The sequence below is a fragment of the Pseudonaja textilis genome, chromosome 2 (genome assembly GCF_049901715.1).
Source record: "Pseudonaja textilis isolate UNSWEBS1 chromosome 2, rPseTex1.2, whole genome shotgun sequence".
Classification (NCBI taxonomy): domain Eukaryota; kingdom Metazoa; phylum Chordata; class Lepidosauria; order Squamata; family Elapidae; genus Pseudonaja; species Pseudonaja textilis.
The window spans coordinates 4,259,740-4,279,776 of NC_141991.1; the positions used below are offsets into that span (position 1 = coordinate 4,259,740).

Below are 20,037 nucleotides of genomic sequence, written 5' to 3' on the forward strand. Positions count from 1 at the left end.
CAAAGCCCCCCCACCAAAAAAATTGGACAAAAATAAACACATGGTTGGAGAAAATGTTAAAGCAACATATAGATTCAAAACCAGAAATATTTTTGTTAGAAAATACCAGAAATATATGACAAAGGGAACATATATTTAATACTACATGTCTTTACAGGAGTGAGAATTGTATTTGCATACTGGAAGAATGAGAAAACTCCTACAGATGAAAATATAATTATAAAAATACTAGATTGTGCAGAAATGGATAGGTTAACATTAAAGATAAAGGATAAAGAAGACACAATAGTTTTTAACATGGGATTTGTTTTACCAATGGTTAGACAATAGAGGTAGAAATTAGAAGTTGGAAGTTTATTACTAGGTATAAATGAATAATATTTTTATTATTATTATATACAAGTAAATTGACCCAGACAATACACTGTTTACTAAGAACTTATGTATGTTAAAGAAAAATGTATATTTGAAAAAAAACACCTTATTTCCCTTAATATGACCCACATCAGGGCTGCATACAGCACAGGAGGGAGATCCAGGGCTGCATACAGCACGGGAGGGATTGAAGTGCCCTTAATTTCTGTAAAAGGTTCCACTGTGATATGAAACCATCTAAATCAGGGGTGTCAAACTCAAAGCCTGTTGGGGCTGTCCTGCAAATGGTAAGGCGCTGGGTTGCGTCACTTTGGCCCAGCCCATCACATCCCGGCAGGTGCACATGTATAGGATGCAGTGAGCTGACACGCACACAGGCTTGGCCCATGCCATCCCAGCAGGTATGCGTGTGCAGCAGTTGGATGGACATTAGGATGGGGTAGGCTGTGTGCATATATGCACCTGCTGCTTCCTGTGCACACGCGTGCCTGACGGGATGGCGTGGGCAGGGTATGTGCGTGTGTGCCCAGAGACGTCTTCCCTCAAAGACACTCGCCAGGATGGGATGGGGCAGGGGCAAAACACACGGCCTGGCCCCTTATTATTTCAATGGCGGCCACACTTAACTGTCTTTTCAGGTGTTTGCACAGGGGGGAAGGTGTTTCGCAGCAGGATTCTGAAGCTGGTCCTCCAAGAAAAAGGCATGGCAGTATCAGCACCAGCAGCAGGCAGAATTGTGGGGAGAGGCAAATGATGCGCACCACTGAGTTTGCCTGTTCCATTCCATATGGCTGGGACAGTGGCTACCCAGCATATCCAGAAGGCTGGACCATGTGCCTCTCCCCTGTGCCTCTTCCTCCAGCTATTGCCGTGTCCGCAGGGCAAGACAAGGTAAGGAAGGCATGGGGTAATAGGTTGCTTCTGGTCATCTACTCTGCCCCCTCAATGGTCTTGAGGGAAGCATGTTCCTGTCTCGTATCCTGGCACCAGAGGCTGCCAGCAGCTCACAGAGGTCACTTATTATTAGGCCACTGTTGTCGCTTCCTGAAGCACCAGGCCAGCACAGTTAAAAGGAGGCAAGGGGCCAGCTAGAAAGACCGAGTAGAGGTGGCATAGCACGCTCATTCCCAGCAGACAAAAGGCAGCCACCAGAAGCGGTGAAAGCTGGATCCCCATCAGCACCATGGCTGCCCAAGCATAGCCAGGATCACATGCCTGTGGCCCTATCTCTGCTAGGTCTGGTTGCCAATGAGGATCTGGCTTTCCCCACTCGCGGTAGCTGTTTTTTGCCTGCTGGGCCTTGGTGTGATTTACCACCTCTACTCAGCCTTTCTAGCTGGCTGCTTCGCCTCCTTTGGGCTGGGCAGATCTGCCGAGTGGCAGAGTTGCCACTGATGATGTGCCTCCTTCACCGGGGCTGCTTGGTGGGGAGAGATGAGTCCCACCCTGCCCTGTAAGGCAGCAGTTCCAGAGCACTTTCAGGGCGTTGGCCGACTGACACAGCTCCTTCAGATGGAGCCCCCCCAAGGCTGTGGTTCCTTCCCTGGACTGAAGTCAGCCTTCTGTCTTGCAGCCCCACTGCTGCACCTCTGTTCCAAGCTGAGAGTTGTAGACCAATTCCCCACTCGGCTGGCGTTCCCGGAAGGTGCAGCTCAGCTGTGGTGCCATGGAAACGGCATGACGCTTCAGGGGTAGTGGAGCTTCCCTCCATGTGAATGGCCGAGTCAACAGGGCGCTGCCAAAACCGGTGCCCGGTTCATCCAGCCTTGGGACAGGCACTGCTTTCTACCCCACCACCTGCTATGATTTGGGAAGCCCAGCCGGGCACCCCATATAGGATCTGGTTGTGGACGTGGAAACACCGCTTCCTCCCCAGCTTCCTACTGGACCTGGTACAAAGCATCCCTCTCGTGCAGCAGACACCATCTCGCCAATGCTGTGAGCCACTGTGGTCCGGTGCGTGTGTGGAACACACTCCACGCACAGGTGAAGATGAGAAGATGACCAGTGACAATCTGATCTCCAACCACAAGCCAAAACTGACAGTGGGACAGAGTTAGTAGATCCAGTGGTCCGCATTACATTCCTCCCCCCCTCCACCTCCGCTTGCCAGTTCGACACCCAGCCCAGTGATGACAGCGGGCCCAGAGCCGCAACATTTTCCAACTGAGGGCTGGTACGTGTCTACACAAAGGGGGGCAAGCATATGGTAGTCAATAGGTTTCCAGCTGTAGCTGCCCCATCCCCTGCCTCACTTCACCTCACCCTGTGGGACAAGCCTGATCTGGCCCTCAATCAAATTGAGTTTGACACCCCTGATCTAAAGATATGGAATATAAAAAGAATAACATCTGTGGAAAAATGTGGTGAACAGGCTTCCTTCTTTCATAGTATCGCCATAGGAGCAACTGAATACATGTATGGGTTTTGGGAAACACCCAGGATATATTTTTTAATTCCAGAGGTATTACTTATTCAGTTATTGCCCCTGTCACTGCTCCAAAACTTTCACAACCTAGGCTTGGTCACAAGCTGTTTTATTTAGGCAGAATCAACATGAGTCTGGGATCAGTCTCCAGGCTTTGTGAAGACCTGGTTTATGCAAGCAAAGCAAGAGAAAATGTGTGTATATTCATTTTATGTTGAAAATACTGACCTTCTTTAAACCTATAGCAAGGTATTTAAGCTTTTTTCTCTCTCATATATTGTATGTGCACAAGTTTGGTTGCAAGTGAAAATCTCTCCCAAATATTTGTATGTACAGGCAGAGGCATAGAATCAAAATCTCGTGAAGTATTAGTCCCACTTTATAAAGCTTTAGTAAGTCCACACCTGGAATACTGCAACTAATTTTTAGTTAGTTAATTTTTTTTGTAATGCATCACATTACAAAAATGGTGTTGAGACTTTGGAAAAAATTTGGAGAACAACAACTAAGGTGATCAAAGACCTGGGGACTAAAACATATGGAGGATTTGGGTATGACTAGTCAACCTAGATTTCAATCTAGAAATAAGAAAGTTTCTGACAATGAGAGCAATTAACCAATGGAACAGCTTGCCTTCAGAAGTTGTGGGAGCTTCATCACTGGAAGCTTTCAAGAACAGACTGGACTACCACCTGTCAGAAATGATGTAGGGTCTCCTACTTGGTGGGGGGGAGCTGTTGACTAGATGACATACACAGTCCCTTCCAACTTTGTTTATCTGAGCTAGTGAAATGAAGGACTTGGGAAGACATGATAGCAATATTCCAATATTTGAGGGCCTGCAACAAAGAGGAGGGGGTACCAGAGGCAAGTTAGGAAAAAAATGGATGGAAACTCATCAAGGAGAAAAGCAACCTGGAATGAAGGAGAAACTTCCAAACAGTGAGAACAATTAACCAGTGAAACACCTTCTCTTCAGAAATCATGGGCGCTTCATGACTGGAAGGTTTTTAAGAAGAGACGGAACAATCACTTGTCTGAAATGGTATACGCTGGGTCTCTTGCTTCAGCAGGGGGCTAATCTAGAAGACTTCCAAGGTCTTTTACTGCTCCGTTCTGTTGTATTCTCCCAACTGAAAGGGACTTTAAAAATGGTTTTATTGATCCAACAGTGTACCATATGAGCTATATTTAAAAAAAACAAATATTGCTTGATTGAAAATATTCATTGTTCAGTTTCTCAGATTAATTAGTTCAGTATTTTCTATTTCTCAAGATTTTCAAATGTCACTTTAGTGCCTCTATTTCATTTTGTGATATCAAGCTGATTAGAAATATCAGACTTCACATTTGTTAAGGTATGTAGCGTTGGTTTAATTTTGGAAAAAAATGTTATTAATATGATTGTGACTTTGTTCTATCTTAATACTAGTTTTTTAAAAAAGATATTTCCTGATTTTTTAACCCTTTCTCAATTTGAAAAGTTAATCATTGGAAACACTTCTTGTGCAATTTAAATGATGCCCTACATCATATACGTTGAATAAAAAAGCTAAATGAAAGAGATTAATATGTAGAACTTATGTGGGAGGGGGAAGAGTGGAATAAAATGTTAGAAAGTGCTAGAAAGGGGTGGAATGCATTGACATCTGACTCAGTTTCACATTGCACAATGGTACCTTGAAAACCATGGAATGAGAAAAGCATTAGCAAGCTAGATTTATCTATGAAAGAAGCAAACAATTGAAATGTGGGAACAATCCTTGATTATAAAATCCTGGAATTTTGGTTAAAATTTTCCTAATTATGTAATTTTACACCTGTGGACATAATCCATGCAACATTGAAAGTGCTTCAGCTAACATTACCTTCTTCCTTTGCACCAGAGGACTCAAAGGGGAACCAGAAAATTTCAACCTTTTGCCTTTCTACAACTTGGAAGGTATTCTAGGCCTTTAAGGATTTGCACTTGGAGTCAGAGTGGGGAGGTCCAAGCAGCGTCTATATTTATCTTCCCATTTAATATCATTAAAAATAATGCATTAATAGAATAAGTCCAATATATTCCTTAATGTCCAGACAGCAATTCCACTCTTTCCTCTTTGAAAATGAAGCCCTGAAATAAACATCACCATTATTCTGAAGGGTCTTTGGGGGCAAGTGGAGGCCGAGGGCTTGAAGGGGATCTTCTAAGTCATTCGCCTCAGTGATGGGGTGACTTGAAAGCTTCCCCTGGAGGATTCGCACCAGTGAGCAAGAGAGAGGGTCTCCTGAGGGGGACACGGGGGGGCGAAGAGAGCCCCTGAGGGAGAAGAGGGGACCAGAAGGAGGCGCAATTCAGTGACTGACCCAGAGACAGGAGGAGTCCAGTCCGTCCCTGACGACACCTAAGGCTCCCACCCTCAGATGGTGACGCTTCCCTCAGAGTCGCTTCTGTCTCTCCGCTCTTCCCGCCAGAATAGGCTCCTCCCACTCCTCTCGGAACCCCTTTTCCCGCTTCTCCGTCTGAGGGAATCGCACTGGGAGGAACACGGCCAAGAGGAAAGGGGAGGAGTCACGTAAGCTCCCGCGTCGCTTACGTCTCACCTTGGGGGGGGGGTCCATGTCCCGTTCTCCCTCCGCCCCCACCAGCAGCAACAGGCGGAGCCCATGGAGGAGCGGAGAAGTGAAATTGGAAGGGGTTGGGGAGGCGGGAGGCCTTGACAGGGATACTTCGGCGTTGGCGTCCAAGGAATAGGTTGCGCCAATGGGAAGCCTCCATTCGTATGAGTCATCTGTCTCCGGGCAGAATCTCCCTGCTGAGAAATCCTTTGAAGAAGAAACGGAGAAGCGGGGAGAGGCCACGCAGATTGTGCGCAGCGCAACGGGGGAGGGGGAACCTTTCCGTGCTCAACCGGGGTTGTGGGGTCCCAAAGAGACGCAGGTGGCCCCTGAGCGAAGCTATGTCTGAGGGTGGCAACGACTGCGGAGATACGGAAAGCCCAGGCTACCAGGGGAGCCCGTTTCCCTGACCTCCTGGGAAGTTGGACGTCAGGTGATGATGTTTTAAAGGTTTGTCTCTGTCTTCTAGGGGAGGGGCTGTCCTTTTCCCCTCCCCACTTTTGCTCACGGTCCTTAATTGCACAATTGTTAGGAATTCTATACAGTGTTTGCTTCTTTCCTGTGAAAATCTACCCAAAGCCACGTAGGACTCTTTCGGGGGGTGGGGGGGCGCTTCTCCTTTGGCTTTGCTCCCTTTGCTGGGGGCAGCCAGAAAAGAGATTCGCTCAGAGTTTCTTGGGTCCCGTGGACCTTCGCTGGGTCTCCGGGGAAGAGAAGGGACCTCCTGTGGCTTCAGCTTCCACAAGGGAAAATCACTTTTCCTTCCTGGGAACGCTTTCACTTTCCCCGGGTCTGTTTTAAGCTTTGATGGTTGAGTCTTTCTGTTTCCCCTCCCTCCTTCACTCGCTCTGAGTGTGTGTGAGAAACAGAGAGAGAGAAAGAGACGAAGAGTGAGAGAGTCGATGGGCTCCGACAGAATCCCCTCCGAGTGAATTTCTGCCTGTCGCCTTTTGCACCAGGACCTGGGGAGGCCCACGATCTCCACCTAGCTTCTCCCAGATACCGCTTGCAGAGCTCGCTCTCCAGAGCAGGTGCGGCTCCGGGTAGAGAGGCTGCCCTGCATAACCTCCAAAGCCGCCCTCACCTCCGCGATTCACCGCAGGGACCACTAGGGGGCGATCTTTTGGCTGCCGACTGACTGCCATTGCGCATGCTCCACTATGTGGCCTGTACTCCGGTCACAAGTTGCTCAGTGGGAATCTGGCGGAGGCGGGTCCGACGTTCTGAATCTTAGAGGGATCGAGAAATCCGCCCCATAGTTACTCTTGACTGTGCATGGGGGAGATCCAAGAATGGGGCAGGGGAGAGGAGAGAAGTAAGTTTAAAGGAGCCACCTGCTCACATCTCTTTCAGATTCCGGTTCCGGGGCTGCAAGGATATTTGGAGAGGCAGCAGAGCCATCGCGGAGGCCAGTGGCTGGAAGATCCCTTCTGAGCCTGGCAGGAGAAGAAGAAGCAGGAAGGGCCCCAGGTCAGAGAAGCGTCTTTACGATACGGGAGGGATCTTGACAGGCTTGAATTCTATTTCTCCCTGATGGAGTTTTGGAGATAAATAATGCCAGTAGATATTTTGGGGAACCTCATTAGCAAAATTGTTCTTGCTTCCCTCCAAAGAGTTTCTCATTCTCCCATTGGTCTCAGCCATCGTCACTGATGGAGACGGGTTTTGTGTGCAGAAAATAACATCCAGGTCCACTTTTGTCCTGTCCTCTTAACTGCTCTTCTTTGCTTATATTTCAGGTTCTGAGGTCCTTCCATGGATGGGGAGTAATTAGGTGGATCGCACAAATCTTTCTCCTGATCTGTCTTTCAGAGGGATCCCCAAGGATAGAAGTCAAGTTCAGGATACTTCACTAGGTAAGGGAAGACTGTTCCACTGGGTTGGAGGTTTTCTAGAAAGATTCTAGCTATCCTTAATTCTCTGTGTCTTCTTGTGTCTTAGTCATTGGATTTGGTATAATGTGACCTAATAAAGATAGAACTCCCTCTTCAAATTAGAAGACTTAAGGCACAGAAAGGAATTCTCTCCCTTCAGAGCAAGCTTATTGTTTGCCTTTCACAGAAAACCAACTTTTCTAGGGACCACTTTGATAATAGTCATAGGGTACAATAAGTAATCAAATCATACTATGAAACAGGCAATATATGTAGTAGGGATGCAAGTGACAAAGTCACAGTCATTCAGTCACAAGTGGGAGAGGATGGGTGATAAAGAGTGATGAGAAGATTAATAGTTATATTTCAGGTTGTGAAATATCCAGGGATAGATAGATAGGTAGATAGATAGAAAAAGATAGAAAGAAAGAAGGAAAGAAAGAAGGCAAGAAAGAGAAAGCAAGAAAGAAAAAGAAAAAGAAAAAAAGAAAGAAAAGAAAAAATACTTTATTGGCCAGGTGTGATTGGACACACAAGGAATTTCTCTTGGTGCAAATGCTCTCAGTGTACATAAAACAAAAGATACATTTATCAAGAATCATAAGGTACAACACTTAATAATAGTGATAAGGTACAATAAGCAAATCATACTAGAAAACAGTCAATATAAATCATAAAGATACAAGCGACAGTTACAGTAATAGTCACAAGTGGGAGGTGATGGATGATAAGGAGTGATGAGATTAATAGTAATAATGCAGACTTTGTTAGACAGTGTTGAGGGAATTATTTGTTTAACAGAGTGATGGTGTTCTGGAAAAAACTGTCCTTTTGTCTAGTTGTTCTTGCGTGCAGTGCTCTATAGTATCATTTTGAGGGTAGGAGTTGAAACAGTTTATGTCCGTGATATGTGGGGTCTGTAAACATTTTCGCAACCCTCTTTTTGACTAGTGCATTATACAGGTCCTTGCTTGAAGGCAGGTTAGTAGTAATTTTTTTCTGCAGTCTTAATTACTCTCAGAATTTACAGTGATTGAGGAAATGCTGTGGTTGCCAAGAGTAAAAAAATCCATGTGTTTTTCCAAAAGATTAGGAGAACAATCTTAACTGAGGTTTGTTCTTCAGAATGTGGTGGGGTTGGTCTTCTCATTTCATTGTTGGCTCCCATGATGGAGCCTATGAAAGGCAATGTGTAGAAGAGGCAAAAATGGAGGTTTCCTGGCTAGGATAGGAAGAAATTCTTAATTTGTTCCTTCAAGCTAGAATATATGAAGTTGAACCCTCTCCTCTTTCTATCCTGTCTCTCTCCTTCCCAGCGGACAAAATGGAGTCGACGTTTTTCATTGAATCATCTCCTTCTATTGGTGAGGCTGAAAGAGCTGCTGGATTCCTGACTCAGGTAGGAAGGAAGAGATTATCAGCTTATATGGGGGAACAGTAATAGACCTCTAGTTTCCTTTGGGGACTCAGCATATGATACTGCTATTCCTGGGCAAAATACAACAAGGAAATTAGAGATTTAAATGTGTCAGTCAAACCTGGCCCACCTCTCAACAAAGATTTGGAGATCTGTGGAATTCCTTAGTGATTGTATGATTAAATTAAAGCAAAAAGGAGATGAATAGTCCAGCTAAATCTACTTTATTGCAAGCATCATCTTGTTTTCCTATCATTGGGGAAAGGGATAAAAACAGGAGAAGTAGAAATTGCTTTCTGTATCTTGATGCGTGGAAGTGCTTTCCTAGTGTTTTCATGAATGTTCATGAGTGGGTTTTTTTTCAATTTAACTTTTTTATTGATTGAAGTATAAAACACAAAGAAGAAAAATAAGAGAGGAAGGGGAAAAGAGGGGATATAGTGTAATGGGGGGGAGGCATCAACTTCCAACTCTCTTTGGTACAAAGGTAATAATATTCCGACCACAATGTTTTGCTTTTACAAAACAGTATGTACAAATTATTTCTATAACAATAAGCCTGTTTAGTTTACAAAAACAGAATCAAAAATTCATTTTTTTTTCTCATTGTACACAAAAAATCCGGAAGCAATTTCAAGCTAGAGACAAAACTAAATATAATCTCTTTTATTTGGATAAAATAATCATTTTCACCATCTCAGCTTCTTGCTATGGGGAATAATATATTATTCATTCATCGGAGTTTCCTCATGTTTCCAGTACTAGGTAAATACAATTCTTGCTGGTGTCAAGACATGTAATATTAAATATACATTCCCTTTGTCATACTTTTCAGGTATTATTCCTAGCAAAAATATTTCTGGCTTAAACTCATGTGTTGGTTTAAGTCCAAACATGTATGTAGTTTTGTCCAATATTTTTTCGCTTATACACATGTCTACCACATATGATAATACGTCCCTGGTGTCTGGTTACATTTCCAACATTGGTCAGACATGCTTTTAATCTTCTTTGCTAATCTTGCTGGTGGTAGATGCCACTTATAAAACATTTCATATAATTTTTCCTTATATGTAGATGCCATTGTCAACTTAAAATTTTTTCCCCAAAGTTTTTGCCATTTGTCTAAATCTATAGTACAGCCAAAGTTTTTTGCCCATACTATCTGTGATGACCCAGGGTGTGGCACAAAGGGGAAACACAGGCAGATAATAAGTAGGAATCCCTTTATTAGCTTCAACGTTTGCCCCCAAGTCCTGGTTATCTTCTGGTCTGGTGAAAAATTCTCCCAGGAACAGCCTTTGACTGCAGAGATTCAAGTCCAAAACGTTGTCAACAGAAATCTTTAATTATAAATTCAATCAAGGGAAGATGAGGTAATTAATCCAGCAGGGCAATATAAGGAGTTCCAGAAGGGAAATAGCACGGCGGTAAATCAACCCAGTTGGGAGGATGCCAGGAACGCAGATAACCACAGTCAATACAAGATAAACTAAAGTTTGTTCCTGAAAATGCAGCTCTTAGCTGCCTCTCCTTTAAACTCTCCCCAGGTATGCCTAGTGAAGGGAATCAGGACCCTTTCCTCCCACGCACCTCATGTTGCTCTCTTCTCCATTCTTCCCTGCGTGCCCTATGATGAAGAGGGCCTGGATCTTCATCTGAACTCCCTCTCCCTTTTTCTACCTTTGCCCTGATCTGCCCAGCCCGATTGCCTTCTCCACAATTTCCTCCACAGCCAATGGAGCCATACTACCGCTCCCTGTCAGCTCTTCGTCTTCCTCCTCAGATTCAGATTCCGACTGGGGCATGACACTATCATTGTTCATCTTCCATTTTTAAGCTTAACAAGAAATTGTATATTTTCTTTATCAACTTTTCATCTACTCCTAACATTATTTGGTCAAATATTGTAGGCTCTTTATAGAAGCCATAATCCTTAACATCTTTCTCATATGTCGATTTTATTTGCATATGCAGCCACCATGATAAATCCATACCTTAATTCTGTAACTCTTGTTTGTTTAAATTTCCCTTCCACATTTAAAGTATCTTTATATGTTCTAGTATTACTTTATTAAAGTATTCACAGTACACTGCAAATTCTGTCCTTTTTATCGTATAATGTGTCAGGGCTCCAACAGATGCATCCCCATTCAAATCATAAGTCTCTAGCCGCATCTCTCAGAATAAAAAAAATGATTAGAAGTGGTCATGTTGGCGTTAGCTGGATGCAACCAACACTAAAATACATCATTCATTTCCCCCTTGACCCTGGTCTTCCCACCACCCCCTGGATGTATATTCTCCAATGGGGCACATCCATAGCCAAGAGTAATCAATCATGCTCTCCAGTAATATTCTTTTGGGCTGCCCAAGCAATTATCAGAGGCATTTGAGGAATGCACTGTTTTTCCCACTCCCTTTCTGCTGGCAGCTAAAAAGGCCAAAGGAGTATCTTTTTAGTTGACATTCAGTTCCCCTCACTTCTTGAAGGTAACCTGTACAACACAAAAAGAAAACAAATTTATTGCAGGTATAGAACTTAGGGTTGCAAACCCTCCCCAGGTTTGGTGGGTTTTCTGCATGGAACCTCGTCACAAGGCGATCAGCTTGGACATTCCTACTCTTTACCCAAGATGCTTTTGATAAGCAGTAGCCTTTCCATTTGATTAAATATTGGATTTGTCCCCCATGCCACCTCGAATCAATGATTCACTGTAACTCATACTGGGTTTGGCCTCCTATGACCACGGGATCTGGGGGTTCACAAGGTGGGTCGATTCCACCACGGGTTTTTAGAGGCTACTATGGATTACAGGGTTAGGGTTAGTTAGATAAACCCTAACCGTGACCTTTACTATGGGGACATAATGTGTTATATAATTAGGACTGCAGAAAAAACAATCACTACCAACCTGCCTTCAATTGACAACTTGTAACCTGCACAAGTCAAAAAGAGGGCTGTGAAAATATTTATAGTTCCCTCACATCCTGGACATAAACTGTTTCAACTCCTACCCTCAAAATGACGCTATAGAGCACAACAAACAACGAGACACAAGGACAGTTTTTTCCCAAATGCCATCACTCTGCTAAACAAATAATTCCCTCAACACCGTCCAACTATTTACCAAGTCTGCATTACTATTAATCTTCTCATCACTCCTTATCACCCATCCCCTCCCACTTATGACCGTATGACTGTAACTTTTTCGCTTGTATCCTTACAATTTCTATTGACTGTTTCCTAGTATGATTTGATTGCTTATTGTACCCTATGACTATTATTAAGTATTGTGCCTGATGTTCTTGACACTTGACAAATGTATCTTTTATGTACACTCAGAGCATTTGCACCAAGACAAATTTCTTGTGTGTCCAATGAAACTTAGTCAATAAAGAATTCTATTCTATTCTGTTGAGTCCACCTAGGGAAATGTCCAATTAAAGATTTTTACTTTGGCTTTTAGTCCCAAAGATGCTTTTTTTCAAGAGGCAGCTAGACTTTCTGGTTGTTGAAGAAACTTCTTGAATGAGAAGTGAAATGTCTTCAAAGAAAAAGCAGAAAGTCCAGTTAACTCTTGAAAAAAGCACCTTTGGGACAACCATGACCATGGATGACTGAGAATCTTCATAGACATTTGTCCTTTAGGATTTGCAGATTGAAGGAGATCTTGCAAATTCTATCGAGTATATTCACAGAGATTCTTCCTTCTTTAGGGTCCTGTATCCCTTGGAGACGTGGCCATCCATTTCAACAGTGAAGAGTGGTTGCTCCTTGATCCCAGCCAGAAAGCCCTGCATGAAGAAGTCATGTTGGAAACGTCTAGGATGGTGGCCTCTTTAGGTAAGGGTTCCTCTATGCATAACTAGTTAAAAATGATTTCATCTCTTCTTTTTTCCTCTTACATTAATTCCAGTTCCCCTTCACGGTCTTCTAAGTAGCACAGTTTCATTTATAAGAAAGAGATCAGTATGGTGACTAAGAAGGGTTGACATTCAGTCTTGTGGTCATCCTGGGGCCCTGGGTCATTACTGCAGAGTTATTAGGAAGATGATCAGGGAGAGGATGTTTTTGCCTATTGCAGTTTTCCTACTCAGCAACAAATTTTGTCTTGCTTTGGGTTGCAATGACATATGTTGTCTTATTGAATGCTAGTTGGGTGGGTCAACAGTTGAGACAATTTGTATGCCTTGTCCTGATGTCAAGACCAGTTTTTGCTTTAAAATTTTAACTGCCAAGAATGCCGGTTAGATGAGCAGCCATGCTAGTCTTTTAAGTTAATAACTAATATTCATGCTGTCATTTTCCTCATTCCTTTCTCCGCATATGTCCAGTAGTAGATAAATTAATGCATAGGGACACCAAAGTGGAGGTTTTAGATTATTCTAATTTATTTTTCTTCCTCCACAAGCATCTGATGCACAGAAGAAGGAGAATGACCAAGAGCCAAATTTAGTGCCATTGCAAATAATCAAAACTGAAACTCCTGGGGAGACATCTACAAATAAACGGGGAAGGAGGAAACCTGAAAAGAAGCACAATCGGAGAGAAAAATCTAATCTTGAATGTGTGGAAATGGATCATTTCCTGACCCAATGTGATTCCAAAGAAAATACAGGGAAAGGTCAAAGTAGAAAAAGATTAAAAGCAAACCCCGTTGTTAGTAACCACTACAACACTGGAAAAACCTCCAGCAGTAATAATCTTACGTCACATAAAATGGAACAGGCAAGGGAGAAGCGTTACAACAGTGTGGAGTGTGGAAAAAGCGTTGAGAGAAGAGGTAATTTAACTTCTAATAAAAAGATCCATAAATGTGCGAATTGTGGAAAAAGGTTCAGTAGGAAGGATTCCCCTACTTCCCATAAAAGGATACATACTGGAGGAAAACTCTTCAAATGCATAGAATGCAGGAAGAGCTTCAAAAGTAGTATTTACCTGATGTGCCATAGAAGGAACCATTCAAGGGAAAAACCTTATAAATGTGTGGATTGTGGGAAAAGGTTCAGTGTGAATGGTTCCCTTATATTCCATAAAAGGATACATAGTGGAGAAAAACTCTATAAATGCACGGAGTGTGAAAAGAGCTTCACTGTAAAGAGTTCTCTCACTTCTCATAAACGGATCCACACAGGAGAAAAACCCTATAAATGCCTGGAGTGTGGAAAGAGCTACAAGAGCAGCAGTTACCTGATCCTCCATAAACGGGTCCACACGGGAGAGAAACCTTATAAATGCCTGGAGTGTGGTAAAAGCTTCAGTGTAAAGACTTCGCTCACTATTCATAAACGGATCCACACAGGAGAAAAACCCTATAAATGCATGGAGTGTGGAAAGAGCTTTAGTGTAAAGAAGTCTCTTACTTCTCATAAACGGATGCACACAGGAGAAAAACCCTACAAATGCATGGAGTGTGGAAAGAGCTACAAGAGCAGCAGTTACCTGATCCTCCATAAACGGGTCCACACGGGAGAGAAACCTTATAAATGCATGGAGTGTGGAAAGAGCTTCAGTGTAAATACTTCTCTCACTTCTCATAAACGGATCCACACAGGAGAAAAACCCTATAAATGCATGGAGTGTGGAAAGAGCTTCGGGGGAAACAGTGCTCTTCATTATCATAAACGGATCCACACAGGAGAAAAGCCCTATAAATGCATGGAGTGTGGAAAGAGCTTCAGTGTAAAGAAGTCTCTTACTGCTCATAAACGGATGCACACTGGAGAAAAACCCTACAAATGCATAGAGTGTGGGAAGAGTTTCTCAACTAGCAATTACCTGAGGTGCCATAGAACAATCCATTCAGGGGAAAAACCTTATAACTGTGTGTATTGTGGGGAAAGGTTCAGAACGACGTGTTCCCTTATGTTCCATAAAAGGATACATACAGGAGAAAAACCCTATAAATGCATGGAGTGTGGAAAGAGCTTCAGCGGAAGCAATGCTTTCAATTGTCATACACGGATCCACACAGGAGAAAAACCCTATAAATGCCTAGAGTGTGGGAGGGGCTTCAGACGTATTGGTGAGCTTATTTCCCATAAACGGATCCACACAGGAGAAAAACCTTATGAATGCACAGAGTGTGGAAAGAGCTTCAGTGTAAGGAGTTCTCTCACTTCTCATAAACGGATCCACACAGGAGAAAAACCCTATAAATGCCTAGAGTGTGGGAAGGGCTTCAAGCAAAGCTGTGCCCTTTCTTCCCATAAACGGGTCCACACAGGAGAAAAACCCTATACATGCATGGAGTGTGGAAAGAGCTATAAAAACAGTAGTTACCTCATCCTCCATAAACGGGCCCACACGGGAGAGAAACCCTATACATGTCTGGAGTGTGGAAAGAGCTTCACTACCAAGGGTTACCTTTCTTGTCATGAAAAGATTCACACAGGAGAGAAACCCTATAAATGTCTAGAGTGTGGGAAGAGCTTCCGCCGAAGCAGTGAACTTAATTTCCATAATAGGAGCCATACAGGAGAAAAACCTTATAAGTGCACAGAGTGTGGAAAGACCTTCGCTGCCAGTAGAACTTTAACATCCCATAAAAGGTTCCACACAGAAGAGAAACCCTATAAATGCCTGGAATGTGGGGAGATCTTCAGTTTTATAAGTCACCTTACTTCCCATAAGAGGATCCACAGCAGAGGGAAATAGAAATATATGGAATGCAGAAGGAGCTTTTGTGAAAACAGAATGCTTCTCAAGAAAGAATCCATAGTGGGCAGAAAAATATCCTGTGTACAGCAATCAACTTATTTCCCTTACAGATAAACAGAAATATGAATTGACAAAAATATAGACCTTCAGGTAGTCAAGATAAATATTTGGAAATATACTTAACAGCAATATGTGCAACAATTCAAGAAGGTAACTATAAAAGATTAACACAAGAGATCAAATTGGACTTGGAGAACTGAAAAACCTTGCAACTGTCAATGAGAGGAAGATTACCAATCATAGAAATTAACATCTTGCCGAAGGTACTTTTTTTGTCCCAAACGATCCCTATATAATTAGAGAAAAAATACTTTGATGAGCTAAATACAATAATCTTGAAATATGTTATACAAAAAAACCCAGCAAAAATAAGATGGAAAATGCTGTAAGAATCTAAAAACAACAATGGGTTTGGGTTGCTGTATTGGGAGCTTTATTACCAGGCTTCCGTACTAACTTGGGTTAAAGAATGGATAAATCTAAAGACATAGAAGACTACTACTGTTGAGGGGACATGATCTGCAATTGGGATGGCATGCCTTTTTGTGGTATGAAAAGAATAAAATACATAGATATTTTCATAGTCACTATGGAAGAAACACTCTACTCTTAGTATTGGAAAAAGTTAAGGCAAAAAACTATATGCAAATACCAGTTTGGTTTTCCACAGTGAAAGCACTGATGCACCCAAATGTTGTAAATTTGGCAAAAATTGTAACAAAAGATATTCTGAACGAGGAAGGGGAATTAAAAACAAAACAAGGTGTGGAGCTGGCATGGTTGCTATACCTGCAAATACAATCGAGATATGAGAAAGATGAAAAGACACATGGTCTCTATAAAGAGCCAAGAACACTTGGTCAGATACTATTTGCAATGGATGTAGAATTAATAAAGAAAATATATAGTTTTCTATTAAATCTTAAAATGGAAGATGAACAAGTGAGAGAAATAATGATAGTATGGCAAAAAGTTGAGGATAGAAATTATAAATTGACAATGGCAACTACCTATAAGGAAAGACAGTTCAAATTTAGGAACTCAGTTGACAGCAAGATGTGGAACAATCAAAGAAGTTAACTATTACAAACTTAAACAACAAATTAAGACAGAAAAATGGGGTAATATGCAATTGTCATTAACAGGAAGAATTGTGGCAATTAAGATTAATATATTATCCAAAGTGTTCTATTTGTATCAAAAAATTCCAATAAGCTTTGGAAAAAATATTTTGAAGATATTAATAAAATAGTATTGAAATATATATGGCAAGGGAAGAAAGCTAGAATTAACATAAAAATGTTACAGGATGTTAGAACTAGAGGAGGGCTTGGGTTACCTAATTGGGAAATGTACAATATTATCAGGCCACGACATAAACCTGGATGAAAGAATGGATAACTTTGAGAAATAAAAGGTTGTTAACATTGGAGGGATATGATTTGCAAATGGGTTGGCATGCATTTTTGTGCTATGGGAGAAGCAAAATAAATGGTTTTTTCTTCTTTTTTGTAGATAGTTTTTTATTTTTAAACACAAACACACATACAAAAACATAAAAACAAATTCCTCTTCCATTTTATATACATTCAGTGTGTCAGTTGGTTACGTATCTTTTGTGCTATGCTTTTGTAGTCATTTACTCACAATTTATATCAATCTTCACATTGTCAAATTAACATAGGGTTATATATTTATCAGTTATTAATCATCATGACTAAACTATTTAATCATTTTATACGAGATATTCCACATTTTATCTTAAAAATTATGTTATACTTTCAACCAGTTATATACAGTATATTTGTATTATGTTTTATATCTATCTATTAGATTTCTATCACAAAATTACCTAGTCTATTACCATGCCTTTTTATCTAACCATTGATAAAACCAATCCCATATCATATAAAATTGCTTATCTTCTTGTTCTCTAATTTCAAATGTCAGTTTACTCATTTCAGCACAGTCCATAATTTTTTTGATAACTCCTGCATAGGTATTTTGTCATTTTTCCAGTTCTTCGCAAATACAATTCTAGCTGCTGTTAAGACATTTACAATCAAATATTTCAGTTCTTTATTATATATGTCTGGTATGACTCCCACTAAAAAGATCTCTGGTTTAAAATCTATGTTCTGTTTTATCATTTTTTCCAACCGTGTGTGGATTTTAGTCCAATATTTCTTTGCGTCTGAACATGTCCACCACATATGGTAATATGAACCAGGTATCTGATGACATTTCCAGCATTTATCCGATTTCTTCTTAAACATTCTCACAAGTCTCATCGGGGTAAGTGCTGTAAAACATCTTATACAAATTTTCTTTATATGCAGTTGAAATTGTCATTTTATAATTTTGAGACCACAATTTTTGCCATTTTTCCAAATCAATCCCATATCCAAAATTTCCCCAAGCAATCATTGTTTCTTTAATTTGCTCCTCCTCCAATTTAAATTCTAATAAGTATCCATAAAGTTTTTTAAATTACCTTTTCATCAGTACTCATCAAAATTTTATTTAAGTCAGTCAACTTATCATAAATATCTTCTGCCTTGGAGTCGCTATCAAACCTAGATTGTATTTGCAAATAAGAAAACCAATTCATTTTTACACCTTGTTCTTGTTCACCCTTTTCATTCAGTAACTCCCCATATCTAACCATTTGTTCCTTTTTATATATTATTGGATAAGAAAAAGCTTCAATAGTTGATATCCATGTTGGATTTTTTAAGTAATACTGTCTTTTAATCTTCTCTCAGCTCAAAAACAATGCCTTACTAGTATAATGTCTTCTAAAATACCCATTTAGTTCCCTTATACCAGAGAAAGGCATGCCATCCCAGCAGCAAGTCGTGGCCTTCTAAAGTCAATAATCTACTGTTTCTTAGTGTTATCCATTCCTGTACCCACATCAAACTTGTTGCCTGGTAATACAGCTCCCAATTGGGCAAGGCAAACCCTCCTCTTATTCTTACATCTTGTAACAGCTTTAATTTTACTCTTGCTTTTTTACCCTGCCAAATATATTTCAACACAATTCTATTTAAATCTGCAAAAAATTCTTTCCCTAATTGAATAGGAATTGTCTGGAATAAATATAAAACTCTAGGCAAAATGTTCATCTTAATTGTGGATATTCTCCCAATCAATGATAGTTGCAATTTTTCCCAAATAAATGGGTATTTTCAAAGGCATATGGTCAGGAATGCATTGTTACGAGCATGAGAAAAAACTAGAGAATAACATTATATGAAGATACCAGTCTGGTTGTTAAGAATGGAAGCACTTATACACCCAAATGTTTGTAAAATGGAAACTATTGCCAGAGGGTGAGATCAAAACAAAACAAGAATTGAATGAACAAGGGTTGGAAATGCATTAATATTTGTACACGCAAATACAATCAAGATATGAAAAATATTAAAGCTGAAGGAGTTGACAGAATTGAACAAAAGATGAGCTGATTAAAAGATATTAGATGTTAAATTAGAAGAAGAGCGAGTTAAACAATAGCATGGGCAATTTTTTTTTTGATATATCATAGAACTAGATAAATGGCAGAAGCTATGGGATAGAAACTATAAATTAACAATATCAACAGCTTACAAAGAAAACTTGTATAAGATGTTTTATAGATGGTATTTTGTACTAGCAAAATTAGCTAAGTTGTTTAAAGATAAATCAGCCAAATGCTGGAAGTGTCGTCAAACACCAGAAACATACTACCATATGTGGTGGTCTTGTATAGAAGCTAAAAGATATTGGACAAAAATACACACATGGTTGGAACAAATGATAAAACAACACAAATTTGAAACCTGAAATATTTTTATTAGGAATGGTACCTGAAGGTTACAGTAAAGAAAAAACATATTTAATTATACATGTATTAACAGCAGCTAGAATTTTATTTGCTCAGAATTGGAAAAACGTTGTCAATAGAGGAAAAACTAATTGAGAAAATATTTGAATGTGCAGAAATGAATAAGTTAACATTGGTAATAAAAAAAAAGAAATGGGATATTATATGGTATGGGATTTATTTTATAAATGGTTAGAAAATAAAATGGATTAGATGTGATTACTGTTATATTGGTAAGAAAAGTATTAGCTATAATTGTAAGCACAAGAAATATGTACCTAGTCAACACACGGTTGAATTGGAATGATGTTATTGTATATTAAAATAAAAAACTTTTTGGAAAAAAAATTATATATTGACAATGCCAACTACCTATAAGGAAAACCTGTATAAAATGTTTTATAGGTAGCATTTGCCACTGGCAATGCTGGCAAAGATGTTTAAAACATGTCCGCCAAATGTTGGAAATATAATCAGATACAAGGCTGTTATTACCATATGTGGTACATGCTCAAAGGGAAAAAATGGATGAAAATACACACATAGTTGAAGAAAACAACATATAGATTTAAAGCCAGAAATATTTTTGTTAGGTATAATACCAGAAAAATATGACAAAGGGAACATATATTTAATACTACATGTCTTGACAGCAGCGAGAATTGTATCTGCACAACAATGGAAGAATGAGGAAACTCCTACAGATTAAAATATAACTAGAAAAACACTAGATTGTGCAGAAATGGATAG

General features: G+C 40.4%; 2 protein-coding genes across 4 annotated transcripts in view; both read left to right on the plus strand.

The window, feature by feature from the left end:
• The window catches only part of LOC113450387 (uncharacterized), a 32,994-nt gene extending 13,356 nt beyond the window's left edge, over positions 1–19,638 (plus strand). The window contains exons 1-5 of one of the 2 annotated variants that reach the window (XM_087927815.1): positions 6,759–6,874; positions 7,144–7,260; positions 8,595–8,677; positions 12,416–12,542; positions 13,111–19,638. In XM_087927815.1, the coding sequence (XP_087783941.1) occupies positions 8,603–8,677; positions 12,416–12,542; positions 13,111–15,356 (2,448 nt within the window). In that variant the 5' untranslated portion in view covers positions 6,759–6,874; positions 7,144–7,260; positions 8,595–8,602 and the 3' untranslated portion in view covers positions 15,357–19,638. Of the gene's footprint in view, positions 1–6,758; positions 6,875–7,143; positions 7,261–8,594; positions 8,678–12,415; positions 12,543–13,110 lie in introns of those variants that run through there. The other variant, XM_087927814.1, reaches the window with a different exon arrangement.
• Positions 6,739–20,037, plus strand: part of LOC113450369 (uncharacterized) — a 57,336-nt gene continuing 44,037 nt past the window's right edge. For both annotated transcript variants that reach the window (XM_087927926.1, XM_087927929.1), the window contains exon 1: positions 6,739–6,874. The gene's annotated coding sequence lies outside the window, so the exon portion shown is untranslated. The remainder of the gene's footprint in view (positions 6,875–20,037) is intronic.